Source organism: Etheostoma spectabile, unplaced genomic scaffold (genome assembly GCF_008692095.1).
Source record: "Etheostoma spectabile isolate EspeVRDwgs_2016 unplaced genomic scaffold, UIUC_Espe_1.0 scaffold00010040, whole genome shotgun sequence".
NCBI lineage: Eukaryota > Metazoa > Chordata > Actinopteri > Perciformes > Percidae > Etheostoma > Etheostoma spectabile.
The window spans coordinates 1-12,500 of NW_022603783.1; the positions used below are offsets into that span (position 1 = coordinate 1).

At 39.3% G+C, this 12,500-nt stretch overlaps 1 protein-coding gene and 1 long non-coding RNA gene across 2 annotated transcripts in view; one reads left to right on the forward strand and one right to left on the reverse strand.

The window, feature by feature from the left end:
• Positions 1–179: 179 nt before the first annotated feature.
• On the forward strand, positions 180–1,858 carry wdr73 (WD repeat domain 73; the record flags this gene model as incomplete). The annotated part of the gene is given in 2 exon segments (XM_032508944.1): positions 180–516; positions 1,206–1,858. Coding segments are annotated over 2 exon segments (570 nt in total), but the record flags the coding sequence as incomplete, so codon positions are not given.
• Positions 1,220–12,500, reverse strand: part of LOC116679263 (uncharacterized) — a 15,454-nt gene continuing 4,173 nt past the window's right edge. The window contains exon 3 of the long non-coding RNA XR_004329477.1: positions 1,220–1,463. This is a non-coding gene — a long non-coding RNA (uncharacterized LOC116679263). The remainder of the gene's footprint in view (positions 1,464–12,500) is intronic.

A 12,500-nucleotide genomic window follows, 5' to 3' on the forward strand; every position in this document is an offset into this window, starting at 1 on the left:
GTGTGATGTGGTCTCATCAGGATCCTTGTACTGGTCGTTTCTGCAGACTCTCGTTGGGGATCCACGATGAGAGAGAAGTGTGTCACAGTAATCCTGGACCCTGGAGGAGACGAAGGGGTCCATGCATACCATACCAATACAGGTCCTGTTGTGTCCCTTTGTCCCAACAGAGACGGACCGCCGACCCTCTGAGTTCTTTACAGTTCGTGAGCGACGCCGTCTTCCTCGCCGCTTGCCGTAACGGAGACGTCTACATCGCCGACACTCGCACGCCTGCTGCTCCCCAGGTCTCCCCTGGACCGGCGTCCCGGGGGGACTCCGTCCTCTGGTGGACGGACGCCTTAGGAGACAGGGTCGTCAGAGTCTCCTCATCTGGACAGGTGGTGATTTCAGACCTGAGGGACCTGGGAGAAGCTGTGAGCCGGGTTCAGCTGGACGTCCAATCGCATCGCTGCAGCCTGGGTGATGTCAGAGTGTCGTGGGCTCCGGCGCTGGACGGGTGCATCGCCGTGTCGGGTGAGAGACAGACGGGGGGGGGGGGGGGAAGACAGACGGGGGAGAGACAGATGGGGAGAGGAAGAGAGAGAGTTGTCTTACCTCCAAAATTAAAAATCAGTGCTTTTTATCAATGTTTTTAACTTTTTCTTACATTTTTGACGTTTTCAACACTACGTAACACTAACTTATTAACTTTAGTTTTACAGTTATTATTGAATTTATGGTCAATAAACCTCATTTATAGGAAATTATACCTAATGTTTGAGAGATCACAGACTGGAATATGTCAACTTTTACTCAATACTATTTAAGAAACACTTTTTCAAATGCTATGAAATTAAATAAGACCCAAAATTAATGAAAGTAGAGATTTGTACTTGGCAAAGAGCGTTGGAATCAATCATGTTATTTTGGGGAATTAAAAAGAACATTGATATAGGACAACATGAAGACAACATGAGGACAACATGAGGACAACATGGGGACAACATGAGAATAACATAAGGACATGAGAATAGTATTAGGACAACATGAGGAGAACATAAGAATAACATGAAGACAATATGAGGACAACATAAGAATAACATGAAGACAATATGAGGACAACATGAAGACAACATGAGAATAACATGAAGACAATATGAGGACAACATGAGGATAACATGAAGACAACATGAGTGTTAATGTCTTCTTCTCTTGTCTTGCAGGTCTCAGCGGAGCAGTCCAGATCTACGAGACGTCCGTCTGGAGGACGGAGCAGCGGGGGGACGTCCAGCCGCTGTTCGAGCACCGCGGTCACGCCGTCTCGTCGCCGTCGGACGACGTCTTCGTCTCCGCCCACGCGTGGCACCCCGAGCGGCCGCGGACGCTGCTGTCCGCCGCCTCGGACGGCTCCGTCCACCTGTGGGACTGGGTCGACCAATCGGCTGCCGGCTGCTGACGAGTCAGAGCTCTGGTCCAGTGGCCTTCAGGAACAATAGGAAACATAAGAACCAAGAATAACGGGTTAAATAACGTGAAGTCTGGTCTGATGTTGGTGTCAATGTCTTGCTGTGTGGATTCCTCCGTGTCTAATGATGGGGTAAAGAGATGAAAAACAAACAAATGGAGCAAAATCACACGTTTCATATTAAATTTACCCGAGATTAGATCAGAGAACGTCTGTCCTCAGTAAAGCCGTGTGTTGTCCTCGGGTCAAATTGACCCGTTTCTAAGTGTTTTATATCAGAAATATGGATTTCATTTCAATGAAATTGCTCAAAAAATAAAATGCAACGTTCTTCAGGTAAATTAATGATTACTTTCATTGAATTTTTGGGGTGTTTCATTGAATCTTAAAGCAATTTAATTTTTTTTTTTAATGGTTTCCAAACAGTATCCGGACTAAACATCCTCTGATCTTAACTATTAGCCGAAATAATTAACAATTTCTGCCTTTTTAACTAAAACCTTATGTATAATTTGATATAAATGAGGTTTGTTGACCATGAATTCCAAGAATGAGTTATTAAACCTGTTATTAAACCAGCTCAGGTTTTTTGAAAAAAGGCACCAAAGCTGGAAAAATGAAAAATAAATTAAGAAAAGGCGTCAAAAAACATGGGAAAAACTGACAAATAAATCAGAAAAAGCGACAAAACATATAAAAAAAGCGACAAAAACATTGGAAAAACTAATATTAATTTTCCATTTTGACCTGGACGGACAAGTTCCTGGTTAACGGGAACACAACACAACGGTTAACTTGCTGTTGTATTAAAAAGCTCTAATTTAAAATAAATCAAAATGAATGTTTGGTTTATAGCACATGTCTGTATTGAAAATTTAAGCCACTAAATATATTTTGATTGCAGTGAGCTGCAGGAAACGGACTGTTTACCCAAATCCCAAATTTCTGTTTCATTCTTCCTCTAAAAGCTTCCTAAACATCTGAGTTTCTTCAAAGAGAATTCTTTTAAATTCTCCAAGAAGCACAAAATTGAAAAAAATTGACAAATAAATCAGAAAAATTGACAAAAACATCAGAAAAAGCGACAAATAAATCAGAAAAGGCGACAAAAACGTGGAAAAAAATTGACAAAAACATCAGAAAAAGCGACAAATACATCAGAAAAAGTAACAAATTATTCAGAAAAATTGACAAAAACATTGAAAAAGCACAAAAAAATAGTTAATTTTCCATTTTGCCCTGGACCAAATCCCAAATTTCTGTTTCATTCTTCCTCTAAAAGCTTCCTAAACATCTGAGTTTCTTCAAAGAGAATTCTTTTAAATTCTCCAAGAAGCACAAAATTGAAAAGAATTGACAAATAAATCAGAAAAAGCGACAAAAACATCTGAAAAAGTTACAAATAAATCAGAAAAGGCGACAAAAACGTGGAAAAAAAGCACAAAAATAAAATAAACAGCACTCACGTCTGTTGTGTTGGGACTGAGTGACTGCGTGGGCTCTGAGTGCTGACCGACGCTCAACAATGTACCTGAACGCACCGTGTGTGTGTGTGTGTGTGTGTGTGTGTGTGTGTCTGTGTCTGTGTCTGTGTGTGTGTGTCTGTGTGTGTGTGTGTGTGTGTGTGTGTGTGTGCTGAAAGGCAACACAAATATCTAATTAAATTTCATATAGACGTCAAACCTCGAGCTCCAGTCTTTGTGCCTGATGAAAGCCTCAGAACATTAGTTTGTTAAATTATTCATGTTTCCTAAAAAGCACAGTGGGTGCTTTGATAAACGCATAACCTCCACCCTCATTATTCCTAACGATTCCCCCAAAATTACATCAATGTGCTGAAGTTTTGGAGCTGAAGCCTGTAAAGTGCATGCGATTTATGTCAAATACAACCTTTGATCATTTTAGATCGGTCTGACCCGTTTCTGAGTGTTTTACATCGGAAATATTAGATTTCTTTCAACCAAATGGCCCAAAAATAACATGGATGATTCCATACAACGTTCCTCAGGTAAAGTTAATCGTTACTTTCAGTGAATTTTGAGTCGGACCGATGGAAATCAGCCGATAATGACGCGATGAAGTCATTTCAGTGGCAAAAATAGACTAGTTTCAGGGAACAGTTGGAGGTAATTTGAGGGTACAGAGATAGAAGATTTTATAAATTAGTTCCCAGATTTAGATGATTTATTAAGAGCTTTACCTTCTACCTGCTTCCAGGGTTTTCACTACCCACGTCACAAGGAGACACATGTCACTTTATCTTTTTTTGTCCAAATTAATATGCAAAGTAGTGTCTCGACTTCATGGCGAAAACCCTGAAATGTGAGTTATGTTTCAAAGGAAAGGCCATTAAAACGTATTTATCCTCAATTAAAGTCGCAGTGTTCCACATATAATTGTACAGGTCAACCTAGAAACAACTGTATTCATTCAGCTGCGCCAACTGTGGTTAGTTCACATCTGTAATAATATTAATAATAATAATAATAATAATCTTGAAAGTTATAGTTTTTTTTAGTTCCACTTCTGCACACTTGACACACTCTTTTGTTTTAGCTTGTTCACAGCCAGGGAGGAGGCGGAATAACGTTAACGTTACATACGATGCTACCATGTAGCATTTATTTTATTATTTATTATTTTTCTCAACCTGACGTTTAACTTAATTGCTGCTTTTGACCTTTGAATTATATTCGGGTCAAATTGACCCAATTCCTAATTTTTTTTAACAAGAAAAAAAAAAAAAAAAAAAAATTCTACCTGAAAATCTAAAAATGTTTAACCCTCGTGTCGTCTTTCCGTCAAAATAGAAACTCAACACTTTTTAAAATCGATGTTTTTAACTTTTTCAACACTTTTGATGCTTTTTTTTTCTTCTTCAATGTTTGTCACTTTTTTTGACGTTTTCAACACTACGTGACACTAACTTATTAACTCTGGTTTTGCAGTTATTTTTGGGATTCTATCTAAGTTATTGTAATTTTTATTTTTATTTATTTTTAATTCAGTTGCTTTTTGCTTAGGACAACTTGTTCATTATCTATATTATTCCTCTCTTCCTTCTATAAGACCCTCGGGGTTTTTCTTAACCCTTGTCTGGTTTTCAGGTCCAATTCACCCAATTCCTAATTCTCACAAGAAGAAAAATGGTCCAAGTTCCGTGTTTTCTACCTGAAATCAGCGTCCTTTCCTTATTTCCTGGGATAAACACGTATTCCTGACTCAGAACATTATTCTGGATATGACACTTATGTTGTTTCCATAGTGGATTTTTAACATGAATTATAACTTATGACACAAAAACCAAACCCCACTTCCATGTTTAATAGTGTGCTAGTAGAGACTGATGCATTCCCTGAACATAGATGTTATCTCAGCTGTTGGAAACTGAGATAAAGACGATATTTGTTGATATATTATGAAGTAAAATGTTACTTCAGAATTGTTTTTAAAACCCCAAATAAGTCACACGACATTATTATAGCTTTTCCCACTTTTTATCAATGTTGTGGGTGCTTTTCTTGATGTTTTTGGACATTTTCTACACTTATTTCAATGGGCCCCAATTTTTTGGTGACAAAAAAACAACAACGAAATTAACTGAAAATGGGTCGGTTTGACCCAAGGACAACATGAGGGTTAGGGACATAACAGCAGTTTATTATTATTATTTTTTATATTTTAGATTGTTTTTAAAACCCCAAATAAGTCCCGGGTCAGTTTGAGCCGAGAGGGTCCCGACAGAGAAGACAACACGAGGGTTTAAGTGTAACTAACTACTGTTTTTTTACCAACCTGGACCCTATTTTCTGATGTTTTCTGTGTCTAAATGCCTGATGGGAACAGGAATCTTCGACGTTGGTTCGGTATTAAGCGAGATCGCTGCAGTCGGCAGCAGCGAGCTATAATGTAAGTTATTAGTAATTGTTTTACTTGTATTTACCTTCACAAAAGTGCCTGTTTTGCCGCTGAAAGACTCAGATTAATATTCTAATAAGTGTCTGACAACATTAAAGAAAGGATCCCTTCAGAAATAGACTGTTAAACCTCATATTGTCCTCCTTTTTTCCAAAAAAATGTGGGGTTTCTTTCAACCAATTTGCTCCAAAATAACACGGATTAAGGGGTTAAGGACATAACGGATTTAAGTAAGTTTTCTTTTTAGATTACATGTTGTGCAGCGGATTAGAAAACTTTAAAAAGTGTTAAATTGAGCAACGCTGCAAAAGGTCACGGTTGCTCTGTACATGTCAGTACTACTGATACCGGTGATTAAGTTAAAGAAAAAGCAGCTCAGTCTCAGCAAGAATAACCTGAACAAAGAAAACTGCATTCAGCCTAATGTCTCCGAGTTATGTAACGAGTTACGTTGGATGTGTTGAGTGAGGTCAGAGGCGCCGGTACGTACACATTAACGAACTATTCAGAGACTGAACACAACATCAACACAAAGGACGAGCTTTTCAAAGCTTTTCAAAGCTTTTCAAAGCTTTCTGAAAGAAGCAGCAGCTTCTGTGAGTTTCCCTGCTTCACGTGTTCTTCCATCGTTGGTCAGTCGTATCAACGCGGTTCGATGTGCACGTGAACTGCCGATTTATTGCCATTATATCTGTGACTGTGATGGGGGACGAAAAGGATGAATGTTGTTGTTTTTGCTTTGAAGTAGGGGAGAGCCGGGACAGTTGAAACACTTTTTAGTTAAACGTAATTTACAAAGCGGTCGTATCACACTGAAAGCTGATATTTAGTCAGTAGCAACCTACACGTGTCTTCTGTCAAATACAGCTGCATTTTCAGCTTTGGACAAAACCGTTGAGGAGTTATCACAGAAAAAGTGGGACGTGCGTAATGTCTCATCTGTCCCTCCTGGACGGGACGTATGAAACATACAGTTTAAGCTATGTGAACTTCCCACAACTTTAATATGTTACTGTATATCATGGATGGTACTTCCAAGAGGTGTTATTATAAATAGATTGTTGCAGGACTATGCGTCTTTGTAAATGTCTGTTAGTAACTAATTGCCGTCATCCTGAAGCGCGTATGAGGCGGTTATTGAAATATCATCAGCACTGTAGATGATTCTGACATTTTTATAGGCTAGAACAGAAGGTTTTTCTATTTATATCATGTTTCTAGTGTGGAAAATGTTGTTTCACAAGGTTTTTACATGGGTTAGACCACTTGACATCCAAAAAACCCCCACCAAACCCGTCAGTCTCCATAGGATATGTACGGTATTTACATAGTTAAAGGCAGCGCTGTAGTCAAGACCACCTTAGTCGAGTCCAAGACAAGTCCAAGACCAGGACTAGTCGAGTCTGAGTCAAGACCGAGTCCAAAAAGGTTCCAGTCCAAGACAAGACCGAGTCCACAAAGGTTCCAGTCCAAGACAAGACCGAGTCCAGAAAGGTTAGATTCCAAGACAAGACCGAGTCCAGAAAGGTTTGAGTCCAAGACAAGACCGAGTCCACAAAGGTTCCAGTCCAAGACAAGACCGAGTCCAGAAAGGTTAGATTCCAAGACAAGACCGAGTCCAGAAAGGTTAGATTCCAAGACAAGACCGAGTCCAGAAAGGTTTGAGTCCAAGACAAGACCGAGTCCACAAAGGTTCCAGTCCAAGACAAGACCGAGTCCACAAAGGTTCCAGTCCAAGACAAGACAGAGTCCACAAAGGTTCCAGTCCAAGACAAGACCGAGTCCACAAAGGTTCCAGTCCAAGACAAGACCGAGTCCAGAAAGGTTAGATTCCAAGACAAGACCGAGTCCACAAAGGTTCCAGTCCAAGACAAGACCGAGTCCAGAAAGGTTAGATTCCAAGACAAGACCGAGTCCAGAAAGGTTAGATTCCAAGACAAGACCGAGTCCAGAAAGGTTTGAGTCCAAGACAAGACCGAGTCCACAAAGGTTCCAGTCCAAGACAAGACCGAGTCCACAAAGGTTCCAGTCCAAGACAAGACAGAGTCCACAAAGGTTCCAGTCCAAGACAAGACCGAGTCCACAAAGGTTCCAGTCCAAGACAAGACCGAGTCCAGAAAGGTTAGATTCCAAGACAAGACCGAGTCCACAAAGGTTCCAGTCCAAGACAAGACCGAGTCCACAAAGGTTCCAGTCCAAGAAAAGACCGAGTCCAGAAAGGTTAGATTCCAAGACAAGACCGAGTCCAGAAAGGTTAGATTCCAAGACAAGACCGAGTCCAGAAAGGTTTGAGTCCAAGACAAGACCGAGTCCACAAAGGTTCCAGTCCAAGACAAGACCGAGTCCACAAAGGTTCCAGTCCAAGACAAGACAGAGTCCACAAAGGTTCCAGTCCGAGTCAAGACCGATAAATAAAATAAATAAATAAATAAAGACACCTGGACTCGGTCCAGACCAGAAGCCATATCTGGCAAGACCAGTGGCCGAGACAGAGACAAGTCCGAGACCATATAAAAACGGTCTTGAGTCCGGACTCAAGTCCAAGACTGGACTTGGGGTACTACAGCCCTAGTTAAAGGAATGTTCTGATACAGTATTTACATAATTAAGGAGTTGTACTGGTGAACAGTAATAGTAATAATAATAATAATAATAATAATAATAATAATAGTAGCAGCGTTATTATCTTGCTTATTCAGAGATTATTGTGTCTGTACGCCTTCCATTCAGTCCTTTTTAGTACACACCCCCCCCCCAACACTGTCCAAAAAGCAATAATAGATAAACGCATAATTCCATGCAGCATTGTGCGCCCCCCCCCCCCCCCCAAAAAAACAGGCAGCAACCAGCCCTTTATTATAAAGTAGTAACCAAATAAATGAAATTTAAAAACTTAATGTCATACTCTGCTGCTTGCTCGCTCTCTCTCTCACACACTCTCACCACACACTCACTCTCTCTCTCTCTCTCACTCACACACTCACACTCACACACACACACACACACACACACACACACACACACACCACACACACACACACACCACACACACACACACACACACACACACACACACACACACACAAACTGCTGCAAAAAGAAATCTCTCTCTCTTATTTATTTCCGAGGGGGTAAAAACCTTCACACAGACTTCCACAGCTGACTATCCTGACAGACTGAGTCGGTTTCACTCCTCGACTCCAGACTCTTTATTTCAATATCACTTCAGACAAGAAATACACCAGCGACCAGCTGGACTTTTTCCTCCTATTTATCTCACTTCCTTCCTCCAGGGTCAAACCGAACAGGTTTCTTTGCACAAGTTGGGATTTTAACAACTTCGAGCGTTGTGAAGAAGCTGAAGCAACGGCCCGCTAGGAGTTTCTAGATTTTATCGTCAGTACCGCGCTCGGCCTCCGGGGGGGAAGTGGGAGGAATGACAACTACTGCTGGAGCTGTGAGGCGTAGTAGGGATGGATTGATTGATTGATTGATTGATATCTTTATTTCGAACGCGCAAGAGAAAGTGTATACAAATAAAATAAAAATAATAAGAAATAATAAAACAATGTTTAAAAACATTGGAGAGAAACATAACAAAGTACCCTTCTTTTCTGTGTTAACATCCCTCTATTACATGTGCGAAAAGGAGTAGGAAGAAGTAAAACTTATGTACTCCTACCCCTTTAATTCTTGCATTCCTTTAATTTATAATATTTATAATTCTGTTGCTATATATATATATATATACATACATACATATATATGACACACACATACCCTCATACATATTTACAAATAAATAAACAAAACAAAAAACACAAACAAAACTTTCTACAGTGCTTCTCTATACTTTCTAAAACTAATTTCTTTGTACATTTTTTTGAAAAGGAATATGTTTGGGCCTTGCTTTAGGTTCTCATTTGGTTTGTTCCACAATTTAACTCCGCACATTAATGCAGCGTCGTAGGGATGCAGCGAAATGAACATTTTGATGTTTTTTTTTCCATTTTTTTTTTGTCACTTTTATTAATTTTTTTGCAGTTTTTTTTTTTTTTAAAACAAGTTTTGTCACGTAAAAACGTTGATTAAAAGCCTCCACAGACGTGTTGATTTTTAATTTTGCCAGGAAGACAACACGAGGGTTAAGTCTTTAAGTCACTCAGACAAAAAGCTGGAACATCACTCCAGAAAGGCAAAGAGCAGAGAGTGAGAAACAAAGAGGTGAATAAGTCTCTTCAACCTGTTGATTAAAGCTGAAAGCTGTTTGCGCAGCCGCCCTCTGAAAGCTTCTCTTCATTTCATCAGACACACAACACGCTTATTTAAACAACAAAATGCTGAGGGCAACATTTTCCTACTGAGGCTTTGATTGAAAACGCATTTCACACGTTTATAAAAACACTCACGCATCTAAAACCTGCAGCCTGTCACTCCCCCGATGTGAGTCGTGCATGTTTAGATTTAAACGGTTTAAACATGTCAGCATCCCATTGACTCCCATTCATTTTGACAGCGAATAACTTTCCATCTGAAGCGTTTTCAAGACTCTATTTGTCCGTTGTTTATTTCTAAAGAAACACGACAATGTATAAAAAGGCTCCGTAGCGGACGTTTTTGTAAAAATTGGCTAATAACCACGCAACTTACTGTTGCATAGTCAACAAATTACCGTATTGTCAGGAGAAGAACGTAGATAGTTTGGGCTTCCATTAGCTGTTTGGCTTTAATTAATAATTTTAACTGGCATGTTAGTTAGCAGTAATTAGCCTATGCCTATGTTAATGTTAACTAGCATGTTAGTTAGCAGTAATTAGCCTGTGCCTATGTTAATGTTAACTAGCATGTTAGTTAGCAGTAATTAGCCTGTGCCTATGTTAGTGTTGACTATCATGTTAGTTAGCAGTAATTAGTCTATGCCTATGTTAATGTTAACTAGCATGTTAGTTAGCAGTAATTAGTCTGTGCCTATGTTAGTGTTAACTAGCATGTTAGTCAGCAGTAATTAGCCTGTGTCTATGTTAATGTTAACTAGCATGTTAGTCAGCATTAATTAGCCTGAGCCTATGTTAATGTTAACTAGCATGTTAGTTAGCAGTAATTAGCCTGTGCCTATGTTAATGTTAACTAGCATGTTAGTTAGCAATAATTAGCCTGTGTCTATGTTAATGTTAACTAGCATGTTAGTTAGCAGTAATTAGTCTGTGCCTATGTTAATGTTAACTAGCATGTTAGTTAGCAGTAATTAGCCTGTGCCTATGTTAATGTTAACTAGCATGTTAGTTAGCAATAATTAGCCTGTGTCTATGTTAATGTTAACTAGCATGTTAGTTAGCAGTAATTAGTCTGTGCCTATGTTAATGTTAACTAGCATGTTAGTTAGCAGTAATTAGCCTGTGCCTATGTTAATGTTAACTAACATGTTAGTCAGCAGTAATTAGCCTGTGGCTATGGTAATGTTAACTAGCATGTTAGTCAGCATTAATTAGCCTGAGCCTATGTTAATGTTAACTAGCATGTTAGTCAGCATTAATTAGCCTGAGCCTATGTTAATGTTAACTAGCATGTTAGTTAGCAGTAACTAGCCTGTGCCTATGTTAATGTTAACTAGCATGTTAGTTAGCAGTAATTAGCCTGTGTCTATGTTAATGTTAACTAGCATGTTAGTTAGCAGTAATTAGCCTGTGTCTATGTTAATGTTAACTAGCATGTTAGTTAGCAGTAATTAGCCTGTGCCTATGTTAATGTTAACTAGCATGTTAGTTAGCAGTAATTAGCCTGTGTCTATGTTAATGTTAACTAGCATGTTAGTTAGCAGTAATTAGCCTGTGCCTATGTTACTGATTGGGAATGATTGAGATTTTTCTTGCACAGCTACCAGAAGACTTACAGTTTTCAGACAGGTTGCTCACGTCACATATACGTCGTGAAGCTCTGTGTGTGTGTGTGTGTGTGTGTGTGTGTGTGTATGTGTGTGTATGTGTGTGTGTGTGTGTGTGTCTCTACAAAGATACAAAAGTAAAGATGCTTTTGAGAGGAGACAGTAATTATACTGAGTGACAGATCACTGAGCCGTGAGGCTGAACCCTCTCGTGGTCTCGTAATGATCCCGGATCCATTATCTGGCGACGATCTGAATGAGCGAGGGCTCGAAAAACAGCCTCCGAAAAACAGCCGGTGTGTGTTTGTGGAAAGAGTTTAAAAAATCTGACTTTCAAGAGGCTGGTGAAGTTAAAACGACGGCTGCCGAGGAGGCTTTTAAGTGAACTGGGGTCAAACTGAGAAAAGTAGAGACTCGCTAGAGAGAAAAAATGGATTGCTAGCAGCTTTTGAAAGAAAGTGCTCCGAGCGTTTAGCCTGCAAACGACAGCGAAAACCACAAAAGAAGAGTTTGTGTGTCTCTGCATGAGCTCCTGATTAGGCTCCATGCTGCGGGGGGGGGGGCGGAGAGCTGAGCAGTGTCGGTAACAACAGCTTTTATACAGAGTGATTATGTGCCTTGATGTTACATGTTAGAGACGCAGTCAGCTCCCACCTCAGTAACGACTCATTGTTCATTTGTCAAGTTTCCCAATTTACGGTATATTTGACACTGCATTCACAAGGTATGTATTTATATTTCAGGCTATACTTTCATGGCAAGGAGTGCGTTTGCAGGAGTTTGTGTCAGCTTCAGAGTTTTATATGTGTATATATATATATATATATATATATATATATATATATATATATATATATATATATATGTATATGTGTATTTAATGCTGTTCAGAGTTGTTCCGATACCAATGCTAACTGCTCAAAAGCCTCGGAAACTGTTGCGAGTTTTTGGTCTTCCCATTAACTGTGAACTTGTCCTTCCAGGTCACAATTAAAAATTAATATTTTTTTGTGCTTTCCCAATGTATTTGTCACTTTTTCTGATTTATTAGTCACTTTTTTTAAATGCTTTTGCCGTTTAAAAAAGAAAAAAAAAAAAACCTGAGCTGGTCTAATAACAGGTTTTACACTTGTTCTTGGAATTCATGGTCAACAAACCTCATTTATATCAAATTATACGTACGTTTTTAGTTAAAAAGGCAGAAATTAAGAATTATTTCGGCTAATAGTTAAGATCAGAGGATGTTGAGTGGAT